Source organism: Chaetura pelagica, unplaced genomic scaffold (assembly GCF_000747805.2).
Source record: "Chaetura pelagica isolate M959 unplaced genomic scaffold, ChaPel_1.0 scaffold82, whole genome shotgun sequence".
NCBI lineage: Eukaryota > Metazoa > Chordata > Aves > Apodiformes > Apodidae > Chaetura > Chaetura pelagica.
The window spans coordinates 6,348,460-6,364,961 of NW_009952990.1; the positions used below are offsets into that span (position 1 = coordinate 6,348,460).

Here is a 16,502-nt window from a genome sequence, read left to right on the forward strand (position 1 = left end):
TCGGCCCCCTTGGGAATCTCTGACTGCCAGCTTCCCGAAGAGGTTCGGACGCGCTCAGCGGCTGTGTCACGGTGTGTTCCTGCCCCCGGAAGGCGGGACGGGACAGCTGGAAGCTGTTCTAGGCTTTTTTTTGTTGTTGTTGGCTTTTTTCACAGTGTGCACACCCACCGCCGTGTGACCAGGGAGGCTGGCGAAGCTGAAGCGGAGATCTGCTCTCTGTGCGCACGGGTGATTTGGTTTAATATCTTTGTGCTCCCGTTTCTCTGTGCTGTGTTCTTGTTTCAGCTAAGCGTGTATACTACCACACGGTCGCATATTGGTGCCGAGAGCAGTACAGATCTGGTTTTGAATGTGGAGGACTTTGATATTGAGTCCAAATTTGAAAGGTAAGTGTCTGAGCTGTAAGTCCTTTGCTTCATTCTGAAGTACGTGTCCTAACTGGTAGTCACGAGTGTGGATGTGCATGAAGTAAGGTGGGCTGTTTGTTATAGTTGTATTGAAAGAGCAGAGTTGTTTGTTCTTCCATTCTTTCTTTTGTGGTTAAAGCTGTTTATGCATGCTGTATATATGTTCTGCTGACACGTGTTTTCAAAAGGTAATAACTGTATTTGCTACATTAAGGCAGGAACGATATTGGTTGCATTTCAGCCTTAGAATTGAGGGTGAAGTGCTGCTGTTAGTTAAAACAGCATTTTTCTCTTTAGTTAAGAGTTCCTAGGATATTTTCATGACGGAAGTGGTGTGCTAAGTCCGTGTGGCACTGAGGAATAGATTTTTAGACAAGTTTTTCTTTCATTTAAAGTTATCTCATATTTGCAATAAACAAAGTTTGCAAAATAAAGCTATACTAGTAATTACCCAAATTCTTGTTTTTCTTCTGTAATTGTTACAAATCTTGAATGCTGTTCTATGTTGTCTATCTTAGATTTCACTCTAAACATTAATTTCCGTAGCTGTGCCAGGTACATAGTTCACCTAGGATGCAATAAGCTTAAGTATTGGTTGGTTTGGATCAGAATACTATTTTCAGCCATATAGACAAATGATTTACAGACTGTGTTTTGCTTATAATCCTTTCTGTGATGAAAATCTAAGTTAAAGTGCTTGAGACTTCCCTGTAATAATGTGTGTAGCCAGTTCTTAATAACTGTGGCTTCATACCTGGAATAGAAGTCTTTCCTTGTGTTGTAGCAGCATGATTTCTACAACTGTTTCAATGCTGCTAATAATAAAAATAAGCCTTCATTTTCTGGTAGTTTAGGGTTTTGAGATCTTCTGAAAGATGTTGGTGACAAGATGGAATAAGATTGTGTGTCTTTAAACAAATTTCTGAGTATAACGCTACACTCTGTGCCAGTCTACAGTTAAAATCATAAAATGGTTTGGGTTGGAAGGGACCTTACAGATCATATAGTTCCAACCTTCTGCCTTGGCAGGGACACATCCCACTAGATCAGGTTGCTCAGGGCCCCATCCCACCTGCCCTTGAACACTTCTGGGGATAAAGCTTCCACGACTTCCCCGGGCAAGCCATTCCTGTGTCTGACCACCCTCAAAATGCTTAGAACTACTTGTTTCATACTCCAGATTTTCTGCCCCACTTTTTTTTTTTTTTTCCCCCCTTAAAATAGTCTCCTTATTCTCGACTCTCTTGTCACAGAGTCTCCAAGGTTCTTTCACTTTATGTGTTTTCTATAATTAAAGTATGTGTTGGTCTGCCATTTAGGTCATATTAAACTTCATCTCTGACAGAGGTGAAAATAAAATAGTTGTTTCACTGACACGGTCTGCAAAGCCATTGGAAGTATTCAGAGAAAAATAACCTGAGTAATTTTACAGGAATAGAGGAGGCTATGCAAGGTTAGAAGTAAGATGTTTTCTTGGCTAACACGAAGGGAGTGACTTCATGGTGTGAAGCTCCTACCTAGAGTTTTGTGTTTGGCATGCCATAGATGAGAAGATAATTTATTCCTGAAAAGTGCTTGGCAAAACTTTGTGATTTTCTTTATAAGCTTGTATATACTATCTTGTATACCATCTGTGATACATATGCAGCACAGAAGGCTATTCTCTATAAGTGCTGTGATATCTTTGGTCCTGTGACCCATCAGCAGGGGAAAACAACAGAACTGATGATGCAGTCCTGGGTTACCTCAGGTAATAAAGGATGAATTGGACAAAGATTAAATTACCTTGATAGTAGTAGAACTGTGGAAATGCAAATATTATGATACACATTGGTGTATATAAACTGATCCTATTCAGCCACAGCTCATTAGGAGATACTAGTCAGAACTAATTGTTGTGTGCCAGGCAACCCAAGTGTCTTTTTTTTTAATGTCTCCAACCTTTTTTTGCTCACTTTTAGAAAAGTGATTCAGTGATCCTTATATGTAATAGCTAAATATTTCAATGTGTGCTATGTCATCTCATAACATTTATTTTGTATTTTAGAACAGTGAACGTCTCTGTACCAAAGAAAACCCGAAATAATGGCACATTGTATGCGTATGTATTTCTTCATCATGCTGGCATGTTGCCTTGGCATGACGGTAAGCAGGTGCACATAGTAAGCCCTCTGACCACATACATGATCCCTAAACCAGAGGAGATTAATTTGCTCACTGGAGAATCAGCCACACAGGTGAGTGGTTTTTTTCATTGTATAGATTAACAACTGCAAAAAAAACTAGTTTCTTCTAGCGTGTGCCACTCTTGCCTCTCTACACTCATTATGGTATTAGGGAAAAAAAAAAAAGAAGCCTCTATTCTTGATTGTCAGCTTGTATGCTAGTAGCAGACCACTCAGCACAGCAGAGGTGGAGCCTTCTATGCCACTGGCTGCTATCAAAACACTTCCCTAATTAACATTAATTGCTACTTTAAGGAATCATTGCTTTTGGTAGAAATGGTATATTGTTCTGTAGCAACATGGTGCTGCTATGTATAGTCAATTGGATTCATGTGAAATAATAAGTTGCATTTGCAAAACAGTGTTATGAACTTGATTTTGACATTGGTGGATGATCGATGTCAAATTTAAGAGAAGAAGCTAGTCTCCTTTGACAAATGCTGTGATTACTTATGGGGGGCAAGGAAATGTAGTGTTATTTAATTAAATACTTGACTATGAGGTAAAGTAGTCATTAACAAGTGGAGCCTGAGGATTTCACTCTGTTCTTTGGCATCTGAAATACAGCTGTAGCCAGCAGTGCTGTTTCTAAGTCCTGTCAGAATGATGTTGAAAATGTGGCTAGAGTCCAGCACTGAAAGGTGGTTTACATCCAAAGAAAAGCAAGTAGAATGCCCTGGGGATAAGTATCTAATGAAAACTCAGGTCATACTCTGCTCTGCATAGCATTTGGAAGCTCAGAAGTTAAAAACAAATGGTCTGGCTTTTCAGTCTCACAAATTAGTTCAGTTCATCATCTACACCATCCTTTTGACTATTTTGAAGTAACATCTGAATATTCTACAGTCCTTAGTTTCAAGTGACATTTTCTTACTGGTTATCTGCATTCCTATAGTATTAATTAGCTGAATATTCCTTCTTGATGAGCAAGGTTGTGAGTGAGCGCAGAAGTTTTTCAGTGGTAGATAATGGTGGGCTTTTACAGTCTGTTCTGTTGTATTGAAACAAAATATGTGGTCTGGTCAAATTAAGGTAAAGTGATTCTTAGTGGGCTTCTGTTCTGTGATGTAGTTATTTATTCCACAGTTCATGTGAGTTTGGATATTATCCTATTTAGAAATTTGTATCATTTATCAGTATATATGCATGTTGTCTTTTTAAAGCAAATTGAAGCAGAAAAGCAGACCAGTGCTCTAGATGAACCTGTCTCTCACTGGAGGTCAAGATTAACCTTAAATGTCATGGTGGAAGACTTTGTGTTTGATGGGTCGTCCCTCCCTGCTGATGTTCACCGTTACATGAAGATGTAAGTCAGTGACTTAATTTTGCCGGATTTGTTATTATAAACTTACTGCACGTTTCTTCAGAAATCCTCCCTGGTCTCCTTTAGTATTTATGTTCAAATCAGATCTTAGGAGACACAAATAGATCATCTTAATGCTTGCATTTTGTTAGTGATGATTAATAAGATACACTGGAAAAAGTCTTGTTTGAAGTATCTTGTTTCTGGGCAGCTCAGAGTTTAGAATACTTTTTTGTGTGGAGTTGTCATAGTAAGACGAATCAAAACTACAAAGTCACGAGTAAAATGCTACAGCAGACTTCATACCTCTTGTTCTCGATTCATACTTCTAGCCTTTAAAGCTCAAAACCTTTGAAGATCTCTTGACCCAGTTACCCTTCATCTGCGAATATATATCTTTTTTCTCCCTTTCTGATTGGCATTATTTTACTTTGAGAATGTGTGTTCCTACATTATCTAATTTTATCAAGAAAATACTAAGGAGTAGGGATAGGTTTTTAGGCTACTGAATGGAGGCAGTAGCTTCTGTTCACAGCTTGCTTAAATTATTTCCAGTGTTAACCATATAAATAGTGCTGCATTGGCTTCTGCTGCTCTATGTTTATGCCTTTCTCTAAAAGTATCCTCTTAAATCCAGAAGTAGTTGCTTAATCAGGAGACCCTGGGGTTCTTGGATACCTTCCCAGCCAGAATAGGTAACCTTAGCAACTCAGTAAGATAGGCCTGTAACATGGAGGAGTTGGACTGGGGCTGATGAATAAGGATGCTTTTTCTAGTCATGTTTCAATGCCCATCAGTGATGTTTTGTCATTGCATTGTACAGGAAATAGTTTGGATATGAAATAGCCTGCTGCAGTTCCACTAGCAGCATCTTTAATTGTAGTTACAGTGTCGAAATGTAAACCTCCAGTTAAATATCCAAACAGTAGAGAGACTTTTTTCTTTTGCAAACAACTAAAATTCAACTTGCAGGCTCTAAAAAGATCCATTATGCTAGTTCCATAGACTTTTACCAAGAACATCACAGTGTAGGTGGATGCTTTTCTAGTAAAGAACTTTTAGAATGTGTCTCTCGATATACTTTTCTAAGATAGTGAAAAAGCAACTGCATATAGGTCATAATTTGCTAAACAACTTCCCAGTGGTCATTTTTATAGAGGGCTCAAAGGCTGGTAAGTTTCTAGTGGTTTCATGCAGGTTGGTGAGGTAATAGAGCAATCCAAACCAGTGCTTCTGTTGAGAAGGCTGAGAAGATTGAGGCTCTTTGTGTGCTCTCTCCAGTATTCTCTAGTAGTATTGAGGTGTGAGTACCAGCCATTGTGTTCACAGTCCCATGCTAGCTAGAGCATGTGCTGTTGCTCACCTGGCAGGTGTCATTGGGGGTGCACAGGAGTGGGGGAGATGGTGGAATTTGTTGCAGTAGGAGAGGGATACTTGAGACAAAGGATACTAATATATGGTAGTAAATGTCAGCATGTTTCTCTGCAACAAACTCTTTAATTTCTACTGCCCTTGATCATGCAGCAGTTTCAGCATCATCAAAACAAATTTCAGTTCTCTTTCTTTTTTCTTGCTTATTCTGTCTTTCTACAGAAAATTAAAAATAAGCTAAAAAGAGAAATCTGACATGCCTAATTTGTTATACCGACATCTCTCAAGGAAAGACTCTAGACTGGTTTCTTCTTTCCTGCTGTGTGTTAAAGGAGAATGTGCCTGGTAAAAGCCAGTGGGAAATGGCTACATGGGTAGATCTGAAAGTGATAACTGAGTGCTAATTTGAATAAAAGTAGTTTTCTTTTTAGATCACTGCAGTCATAAAATCCATGTTTAAACATCCTAGGGTTCAGTTGGGGAAGACAGTGCATTACCTTCCAATATTATTTATTGATCAGCTAAGCAACAGAGTGAAAGATTTGATGGTGAGTAATAGCAAACCTTTAATTGCATTTAACGGTTTTAACAGTAATCTTCAATGTTGTTTTCATTAAGATTTTGTGATAGGTTGTTTGCTGTAATGAAGAAGTATAAATTCACAAAAGAACTCTGTCAAAGATTGTTTAATCTAATGTGGTAACTGCAGAGGCTGGGTCTGGGTTCTTCAATAATGGATTACAGAAGGATGAGGTTGGATGAGATCTCTGGAGGTTGCTTGTCTAATGCCCCTGCTCAGTGTAGGGTCACTTAGAGAGGGTGGCTCAGAACCATCTTCTAGTTGGGTTTTGGGTATATCCAAGGATGGAGACACCATATCCTACATGAGCAAACTGTTCTAGTGTTCACTTGCCCCTGCAGTTAAAAAAAAGTTTTCATACATATAAATAGAATTTTCTGTATTCTGTTTTTGCCCAACTCTTTTTATTGTGGGAAATTATGCAGTTTCTCTACTACAGATTACTCATGGCACTCCCTTATATTTAAACTCTTTTCATCTTAGCAGCAGTTATTTAGCAATCAGAGTTTCTGAGAACAAGAGTCTTGGGGAATGTCTCAAAACTATTAAATGAGTATGTCTGGATTTGGCATCTTCTAGACTGAAGTCCTGGTAGATGTAAACTTTCCATAGACCTTTTAAATTGTCTTTCCAAGTCGTTCACTCTAGCTCAAACAAATAATTTTGTTGCTTAGTACTGGGGAGTCTTCTTTAAGAACTTGTGTCTCCCCCACTCTGAGCTTGTTTGGAAAAATAAACTCCTAAGCAATTGCTACAAATCTTGGCAGCAGATAGTTTTGTCCAGTATTTCTTTAAATATTCTTTCGTGATGTCTTTATCAGTGGTTATTGTCTTTTGTTTTGAGTTCCTTGCCACAGCTCATTCAGTTCAGGATGTTCATATGAGCTTCTAACTGATCAAGTCATGTACCTTGTTTACAAATAAACTCAGCATTCTCATGTGATTAATAATATTCCTGCAGTTGTCATGCATGTCACAGTTAATGCTATTGTAACTCACTGCCTTAAAGTCATTAAAGATACTGAGAAGTGCTGCGAAGACTGTTCCATCAAAACTAGCCAAGTCTCCTTTCAGCACTGGCTTCTTTGACTTCTCAGTAGTGATTTTGCCAAACTGCTCACAAGCCCTGCAGAAAGAGCAGCCTAATAGCATGTGTACTGTCAGGTAATGAGGGGTAGATGGAGGGGCAGGAAAGAGTAGGGGAAGAAGGTGATACAGCTTTTGTGGAACGAGGGTGGCATTTGACTAAGTAGGAGCATAGACACTGTCTGGTATGTCTGACCTGAAGTCATGGAGTTGAAGATGCGTTTTCTCCACTTGTGCTAGGCTGTAGATTCAAACTGACTGCTGTTTTCACCCACTAGTAGGTCTTCTGTGGTAAGTATGGTACTCTAGAGGTTGTGTGTTCCTCATGTTCTTAAGTGTTCTTGCTGATGCTGAGAGTTTGGGGACTGTACAGGATTCTGATTTAAGAAAGAAAACACATGATGTTCCTATCACTTAACTTACCTGCTTTATTCACACACTGTTTTCTGGTACTGATACAGCAGAGTGCTAGAAGTAATATGTGATGTTCTGAGGCTGTACTACAAGAGTAAGTTGTATTGCAGAGGTGTGGTAACTTCCCAGTTTTCAGAGGCCATCAACCATCACACTCAACTAGGTTGTGAGGCAACACTTGTGGACTTCTAATTGTTCATTGAGAAGGAGTTCCTTATAATCTTTGTATGTTCATTTCCTTTGCTTTTCGCATTGAGGAGTTCCTGTCTCTGTCTTGTGTTGCAATCTGATTTTTCTCCCTACGCTGCTCCTGACTCCTTAGTAGTGCTTTGCATCTGCATGGAGTGCGCTTCCTTTGTGTTACTTACCTGTGCATGTGCAAAATTTTTCTTATCTGTCCTGTGCAGATAAAATTTCTTTTCCTCTTCTCCCAGAAAGGGTGATGCTATCCTTGATAGACTGAAAAACTAGAATGAGAATATAGGCATCCTTTTAAAAAGAAGCATGGAAAATGTTTATATAGCATTTGATAAACAACTGTGGAATCTCTACAGCATTCTCTACCATCAGCTCTAACCACTTTGGTTTCACCCTCTTGGTTTTTTTCCCTTTTTCCATACAGTTCAGAGATATCTGACACCATTCTAGTTCCTCAGGCTTTCTTCCTGCTGTATTTCTAGAACTTTATCAGCTTTCCTTTCTGTCCCTTGCATGCATGCATGTTTGCCATGGTCTGAAAAACTTAAAGGTCTTGGGAGAGTGATGAGATTGAGATGTATTTGTATTCACTGGAGGAGTGGAAGGGAGAGTGAACATAATCACCAGTTCACACCTGACTGATATATAGGGAGGGTGAAACCCATGTTCTGTAACATAATGATTGGAAGAACCCCATTCATCTCAGGTGTCAGCTAATTGCTGTAGAAACAGCTACAGTGAAGAGCAGTAGTAGCAGTGAAGTTCACAGATGGGAATTGATTGGCTAGTAATTAGGAGCCAAGAGCAATAGATCTTGAACTGTCGCATTTCAGAGTGCCTGCCTGTCTATAGTCTAAAGCTGTCCTTCCAGGTTTAAAACATACTGCCTGAACTTGAACCTAGGTGGCTGTCAGGTTTTTTTCCCCGTTTTTTAAAATCAGTTTGGAGAAATCCCCTACCATGCAAAAAAAGCTGGGGCAATTTAGGAAATTTTTTTTTTTTCCCCAGCTTAAAGGGCCCTCAGGTTGTTGGGGTTTTTTTGTCATAACTAGAGTATTGGTGATACTGCAGGATTGGCTGAAATTTATTTTTGTTGTAGCAGGAAGATTTGTGTGACACTCTATATCCCAAAGTTTTCAGGCAAAGTAACTTCCTTAGCTTAACTGTGGTGGTTTCATCAGTCTGATCAAGTAGCATCATCTGGCCTCCCCATATTTTGCTCTGGTATGAGTCATTATAACTGTAGTTTCTCAAAACCAGCCTCAATTTAGGCAAGTTCTGACTGTGGCCTTCAGTAATGTGATTTTTTTCTTTTTTCTTCTAGCTTGGGTAATTTTAGCAAAATTACGTTCAGTGTAGAACTGTTGAGAGAGAGAATTACCTTAAGGACACTTTCCCCACTTGTTCTGAGACCAGGCCCTCTGGACTTTGTATAAGTATCTCCAAGGCATTTCTATACAGCAACAGTGAGGTTTCTATAAGAATGTAAACAGAACAAATGGCTAGTTTATAATTTTTTGAGGAAAAAACCCCAAAGATTTCAAGCATAGTCTAGAAATCTGACATCTTAATCCCTTTCCAAAAATAAGCTGACCTCCTAAAATTGTGTCGGTACATCATAATGTGATTTAATTATTTCCCTTTATAAAAATAAATAAATTGAAGTAATGGTTGCAATTTTTCTGCTCTTAAAGGTGAAACTATCTTTTTCAAATAACAGGTTATAAATCGTTCAACAACAGAGCTACCTCTTACAGTGTCATATGACAAAATATCTCTTGGAAAACTCCGATTTTGGATCCACATGCAAGATGCTGTGTACTCCCTCCAACAGTTTGGTATGTTTTTTAACTTTAATGACTTTAGGTAAAAAAAAAACCAAAACAAAAAAAAACCTTTTTTTTTTTTTCTTCTAAGTACACAGGTGACACTCCATTCTCTCTGCTTTCTAGTTAGCTGGTGAAAAAGTTAAATGCTATGAAGGTGAGAATGGAAATTAAATGTTGACATGTGGTAGGAAACAAGTAGAGTTGAATTAACCATTTTAAAAATACTAATTTGTTTGCAATTTTATTTGGATAGTCCTACGGTGAAAACATAAAAGGCCAAACTAGAGGAGAGAATTTTTACCACACTTCCCTTGTCATCCTTGAACGGAAAAGCTGGATCAGTGTTATGTAAGCTTTGATATCAACTATTTACAGCTGGTCACTAGCCATATGCCTATGGTGAAATAGAATTAGGCACAGCTAAGACTTCATGCTCAAACTGAACATGAGAAAGGATTCTGGGTTCTGGTCATACTGCTTCTCACACTTCAGAACTGGCTGGCCTCTCACTTTGGCTCACTAACGAATTTATAAGGTAATTCAGATGAACTTGAGACTTTACATGTAGGAAACTATTAAATTCTGTGTTTCACTTAACTGCAACAGAGTCACTGTACACCTTGACTCTGAAGTTTGTATGCTGTGTTGGTGACGATATAGCCAAGCTTCTGCTGTCTTTAAGTATCTGTTTCACTGATGTAGGCCTTTTTGAGTCTAATCACCGCTCTTAAAAAATTCCATATCTCACTTTCTGGGTTGTCCTTGCTGACTTAGTTTTCTCATGGTGGGCTTCTTTATGCTAAAGAAAGGAACTACATTGTAACTGAATGTGTGTTGATGTATATGAGTATACGATTCTTTCAGATCCTCTCTTTTAAGGTCTTCAGCAATTTGAATATTTTTTAGGCCAAGAGACCTAAAAAGCTTTTATGCGGTATTATTTTAAGTGTTCTTAAGCCCTTCCTAGTGGTTTGGTTTTTTTAATGCAGATAGATGCAGCATTCTACTGGTTTCCCATAAGATACATGCAAGGGTGATGAATTGAGCACAAAGAAGAGGGGTTGCTTATTCACTTTCATCTCTGAATTAGTATGAATTAACAACTTAACAATTAGGGCATTGATTCCTCTAAAAAAAATTTACAGTCTGCTCTGGTTCAACACTAGTTTCAGTGTTGTATTGTAAGACACAGTACCTGTATAGAGTGTAATGAAACTGAGTCTAGACTTTCTCCATTTCATTGGCAGCTTTTGTTTTTCTTATGTGTTGTTGAAGGAGGAGAGGTGGATAAGGAATAAGGTAGAATCCAGCTGCTGCTTCTTAGCTTAGGTTAATGTATATTGAAGCTGCAGGTATGTCTGCTTAAAATAACTCTTGAAAGAATCAAGTAGCTGCCTGCTCAAGAGCTCATGTGGGACATTTGACCACTGTCATTGCTCCATACTTTTCTGTGAACCTCCTCAGAATGGCATAACTGAAAGTCTTGTGTTCCTGCTCCTGACTGTCTTGTGATGGACAGTTATATCTAGACTTGTCATCCTAGGAGTTTCTCGTCTGTCTGGAAGAAATGCTTACCTAAGAGGCTTCTTACTCTCTATAAGTATACAGATAGTGAAATGTAAGGTTTAAAATTATCCTTTTTGAATAATGTATGAGAAGGTGAACTTATATTAATAGCAAAGTTCCAGGTTAACTTGAAAATTATTTCAAACTTGCAGTCTTCTTGCTGTAGTGCAGGACAGCTGATCTGCTGAAGTAAATGGGTACTGAACTCAGCAGTGTCATAACCAGCAAAATTGCCACCAATGCAGCATTATTTATTGTCTGAGAACAGCAGCCTTCACTCACAGTGGCTGGAACTTTCAACTTCATGAAGAAAGCATCTTAACACTGGCAGAAGGAGTTCAAAGGGATGCTGTGTCTTCTGGAATCACACTCCTTGATGCTGGCAACCATATTTATCATGGACAGGCTCTGACTTTTTTTTTTTTCTTTTTAATAAATGGTTGTCCAGTATATAACAAGGTAGCAACAGTGCTTTAGGAGATTTGATACAACAGTAGAGCATATGTATTCAGCTTAAAGATTGTGCTTTCTGGAAGGTGCTTTGCCTTTTTCCATTTATTGAAGAGAAGCTTCCAAGTTAATTCTGCAAAGACCATCAAAAGAGTTGATGCCTAATCCATGGTCTGGGGTCTGTACTGGAGCATACCTGCCATGTTTTTCACTGACCTTTGTTGTCCTCTACAGTGTAGTCCACTTATCATTTTCCAGTTTTTAAGTTGAAGCTCACTTTTCTTTTGTATCAAATTGAACTTTAGAAGCCAAGTTTAATGATCCTTTTTCTCACCACACAGGCCAGGATGACTTCCCATGTCTTGCCCTTTGTGTCACTGGTGTTCAGCTTAGGTTGTAGTTGCACAACACCTTAAAGGCACTTAAGTCGGTCTGTAGCTGATGGATTTTGTTTAAGGCAAGCCAAATAACTCACCAAAATATAGGTAGACTTGGGTTTTACCATTAAAGCTGCCATCATATTTTGGAAGTATGATTCCTTAACAAAACATGTTCAAGTGTCATAAGATTCCTTTCCTACAGGACTATAGGATAACAGCAATTAACTGTCTGGTACTTCTTGCATAATTTCTTGTTCTTTTTTGTAGGGTTTTCCGAAAAGGATGCAGATGAAGTAAAAGGAATTTTTGTTGATACTAATCTGTACTTCCTGGCTTTGACATTCTTTGTGGCAGCATTCCATGTAAGTGGAGAAATCTTGGGTTTTAGGAATCAGAATACATGAAATTTAAAAAAAAAAAGGGGGGGGGGCCTGAATTTCAGCTCTTTATTTATTAAGAACTGTTCTTGGATATAGGAATTTCAGTAGAGTAATGCCAGTGTTTTCTGGTACAAGTGCTGTATTTCCAATACAGAGTTAATATAAAAGTCTCAAATAAGACAGAAATTCAAGATAGTAAGATATAAGCTAACAGTTTTGACTGAAGGATAAAACCATTTAACTTCATTATCACATTTTTTTTTTTTAGTTGCAGTAGAACCAAAACCCCTAGAATTAATATGCCTGTCAATATTGTTTCAGACTTTGTTGAGTTGTCAAAAGGTTTACCACTGCAGTATCATAGATGGGGCACCAAGAGTAGGGTTTGACCCTCTGGTTTGTAATCTCTGGATGACTTTAGATCAGCTGATCAAAATTGCTTCAAAAATTGTTACTTGTTTTTCCATCTCTCTTAGCATTGTTTGTATCTTGGTTCAAATATGAATCTTTGTTTTAATTAACAGGTTTTTTAGACTTCATTGTTCTACTGTGAACATTTTTGCCATCCGCAGTTATTATCAATACAGTTATTTTGCTATGGGAGAATTAGGAACTTGCTGGGCGTGCTATGTTTCTTTATATTTACATTACATACAATTCATTTAGTTCAAAAGCCTTAAGCATCCCAGCCATATTAATTTATTTTTTCCATTCTTTTTATCAGGTTGTGAGATATCTGTAGACTTGGACTAGCTCTTCTGAAACGTTTATTCTTTTATGCATCATGTGCCCAAATTAACAAAAATACACTTTTTCATTCAAATTATCTGACCCAAGGATTTATTGAATCTGTGCTGCTTTTTTTAAGATGATGAATGCTTAAAGAAAATACTGAAAAATGTACTGAATTCAAATACTGAAAAAAATGCAACAAGTAAATTTAATTCTAAATCTTCCCTGAACTTTAGGTCAATTTTTTGGTGATGTAATAGAGAGGAAACCTGACTTGCTAACTTCCTTTATTAGACATTGCATTGTGCAGCATTACAGTAGTAGTAGAACTGAGAATTTATCCTGTCATTTTGCACTGCTTTTGGAGCTTGGGCTTCTAAAAGAGTTTTTAACTTCTTTTTTTTTAACAGTTTTTATTTCTGAAGTTTCTATAACAGGTTTTTAATTCCATCTTAAATGCATTGTAACAGTTCAGCTGGCAGACTTAATTAGTGCACATTTCAAAAAAAATGAGTTAATTTCTTGCTATTTGCAGCTTCTCTTTGATTTCCTTGCATTCAAAAATGACATAAGTTTTTGGAAGAAAAAGAAGAGCATGATTGGGATGTCTACAAAAGCAGGTATGGGCCAGAAGGTGAAGTGTTGGGTGTGTGCTGTCTACTGTGTGTTTTTAATCTTACTACTTGACATTTTGTAGTTTCACAGAGATGGCAAAATAAAATGGTTTTCTGTATTAAAAGAAGACAGCTAGCAGGCTGGTTCTAACTTCATTCACACTTAGCATTGTGCTCTGGTATCACTTACTTTTATGCACTCGGGTTACTTCTGAGGTTTGACTGTCCTGCAATTGAGAATTAGTTTAATATTAAGTCAATTATCGTATTTCCCTTGCTGAAGGAAGCGAAAAATACTTTAAGAATGAGCACCAGTAAAAATCCGAGGGGTGGAGAGAATGTGCTGTCATGAGCAATGCTGTCCTGCGAGTCCCAAGTGTTCTTGTAGATAACTAAAGAATTTAGGGGTGGGGAGGGGAAACACCTTCCTAGAGACAGGTGAGGGCAGCAGCGAGCCCTGAATGATTGAGGTTTAATACACCACTCCCCAGCCTTGTTATTGTGCTAATACTTACGGCTTGTTTTTCTAATAGATTATTGCATTCTGATTATAAACCAAAATTATAAACCTGGAGTCACTTGACCTCTGAGACTATCCCTAATTCTGTCATAATTTAGAGATTGATTAAAACATGTGAGGATTATAAATACCAGGAGAAAATCAGGCATTATAATTGCAATGAACAGCAACATATATTTCCTATGTGGACAATTTGTGATCTTTATCAGAGTGCATTTGTTTTTGTAAGGCATTTCTACTGCTGATGACATGTGGAGGCCAAAAAGTTAGTAAAAATTCAAAATGGTCCATGCAATTTCAGCATTAAGTGTTAATTGCCAGTTTAAAAAGTGACTAAACTCAGCTTGGAAAGACTGAGTGACAAAGGGCTTTTTAACCTTACTATCAAAGTATCAATGTTCATTCAGTCTCCTCTAGTTGATAGTTCCATCCTCTCTTCAGCAAGCCTTACTCACCTTTCTGCCTGTATCTCCTTCCTGCTCTGAGGGAGAAGTGCAACAGACAATTGCTCTTGAACGGTACAGTGTAATTGTTAATGTCTGAGCGTGTTGTAGCTCCTCTCTTTTGGTCCCTGCTTAGGGCTATGGGTATTTGAATCTAAGAATTAGTTGGTAGACACTTACAGGCATCCAAAACCTGAAAAATAAGCCTAAAATATACTTCTTAACATACACAAATATTAAACTAGTTGCATGAGTTTCAAAGTCTGACATTACCTCACAGCCTTTCAGCCTCCTCAAGATAAGAATCATGAACATAGTTTATAATAGTACTGATACATTGTTGAATTGCTGCAGTACAGAATTCTTCCTTAGATACTTTGATTTCCTTTTATCTTTTGTGATAAGGATTTCATAGTGTTTTTGTGCTTTATTTGCCTGGCGGTATATAGAGCACTAGCTGTTTCTAGGACTACTTGATAGAACAAGATGTACATAGGAGAAGTTGATGCTTAAACTGCATAAGACAGAATTATAGTAAATAGGTCAACAGCCTTCTGTCATTTCAGCTCTTTATTTAAATATTAATAACCCTTTTGTTTTTCCTGTCTAGTGCTTTGGCGGTGCTTCAGTACTGTGGTGATATTTCTTTTCCTTTTGGATGAACAAACAAGTTTATTGGTACTGATCCCAGCAGGCATTGGTGCAGTGATTGAGGTGAGTTCTTAAAGCTCTAGAACCATATACCAGTATTTGCAGCAGCACCCATAGTTTATTGTAGAAAAAGAATGCTAAACTAGTTCCTGGAAAAATAACTGCTGTAGTATGCTGTCTTAGTAGTGTTGTTCAACTGGTGGTGGTAGAGGAGATTGTGTCCCTCTATCAAATAAATAACTGGAAGCACCGCGTTTTCCTGGGATATGGACCAGCTTGTACTGTGTAAGCCAAACATAGAGCTATGCTGACATTCCTTCCTATCAGATCATCTGATGGGCATCACTCCTGATCAGGCATGTATAACCATGTCAACAAGCCTTCACGGAAACGTGTGTCGGAGGTGAGGCCGTGTGCCATCAGACAGTGCTGTAAGTCTAGCTAGAGCTTTCTCCCTGGCTGTGACTGAGTTGCTTGGGCAAGGAGGAAAAGGAGGAGCCTGCAAGCTCTGTTTATTTATTGCAGCAGATCCTGTCAAGTCAATGAGTTTCAAATATTGCCTAGAAGCCTGCTTTGTATGTAGTAAACCACAAAGTCAACAGTAACAGGAAGGGGAGATTGGATCAAATTGATTCTTAGTATTTAAAAACAAGTTCAGAACTCCCATGTGGAATTTTTGGTTGCAGATCATGCCTGTGGAAACAAAACAGTTCAGAATTTTTAGTTAGTGATTAAATTCTTGAATGCAAAGTCATAAAGTAATCCTTACATTTCAAATTATTGTATAGAACAGATTAAGGTCTTGTAAAAACTATGAACAGTGATGTCCTAAATAGTACCCTTTCTTGTGCTAATGTGCAATGTTGTACTTGGCTGGTGTCATGGCATTTAGTTTGTACAGAGATGCAGGCAGTGTGCTGCAATCAGGCTGTTGCTGCTTTATGCAATGGGTGCTTAAAGTAGATACTCTGAGGTCATGATTCTGAGTGTCTGAATCCTGAATAAAACATTTCTATGGGTAATTCCTTATGTGCACATTTTGGTTTTGCTAATCACAGCTCTGGAAAGTGAAGAAAGCTTTGAAAATGACAATCAAGTGGAAAGGCTTGAGACCCAAAATTCAGGTACAGTAGACATTGGTCTGTTAATCATTACATTCTTGAGCTTTCTATCTGTTTCCAGGTTACTGTGCAATTTAACTTTCAGTGAAATCAAGATGAAAAAAAACACACAAATATTTTCTATGTACATCATCTCATTATGGATGGCTTAATCCAAAAGCAGGATGAGCATTTTCAATGAATTTATTTGATCCATTCTGTAGAAGCTATTAGTATGCATTTACGGTGCAAG

At 38.0% G+C, this 16,502-nt stretch overlaps 1 protein-coding gene across 1 annotated transcript in view; it reads left to right on the top strand.

Annotated features, from left to right (window-relative positions):
• The window catches only part of CLPTM1L (CLPTM1-like), a 29,549-nt gene that overhangs the window by 1,232 nt on the left and 11,815 nt on the right, over positions 1–16,502 (top strand). Inside the window, exons 2-10 of the mRNA XM_009996528.1 lie at positions 286–386; positions 2,455–2,644; positions 3,796–3,938; positions 5,776–5,854; positions 9,305–9,422; positions 12,077–12,171; positions 13,457–13,541; positions 15,109–15,212; positions 16,208–16,273. Of these exons, the coding sequence (XP_009994830.1) occupies positions 286–386; positions 2,455–2,644; positions 3,796–3,938; positions 5,776–5,854; positions 9,305–9,422; positions 12,077–12,171; positions 13,457–13,541; positions 15,109–15,212; positions 16,208–16,273 (981 nt within the window). The remainder of the gene's footprint in view (positions 1–285; positions 387–2,454; positions 2,645–3,795; positions 3,939–5,775; positions 5,855–9,304; positions 9,423–12,076; positions 12,172–13,456; positions 13,542–15,108; positions 15,213–16,207; positions 16,274–16,502) is intronic.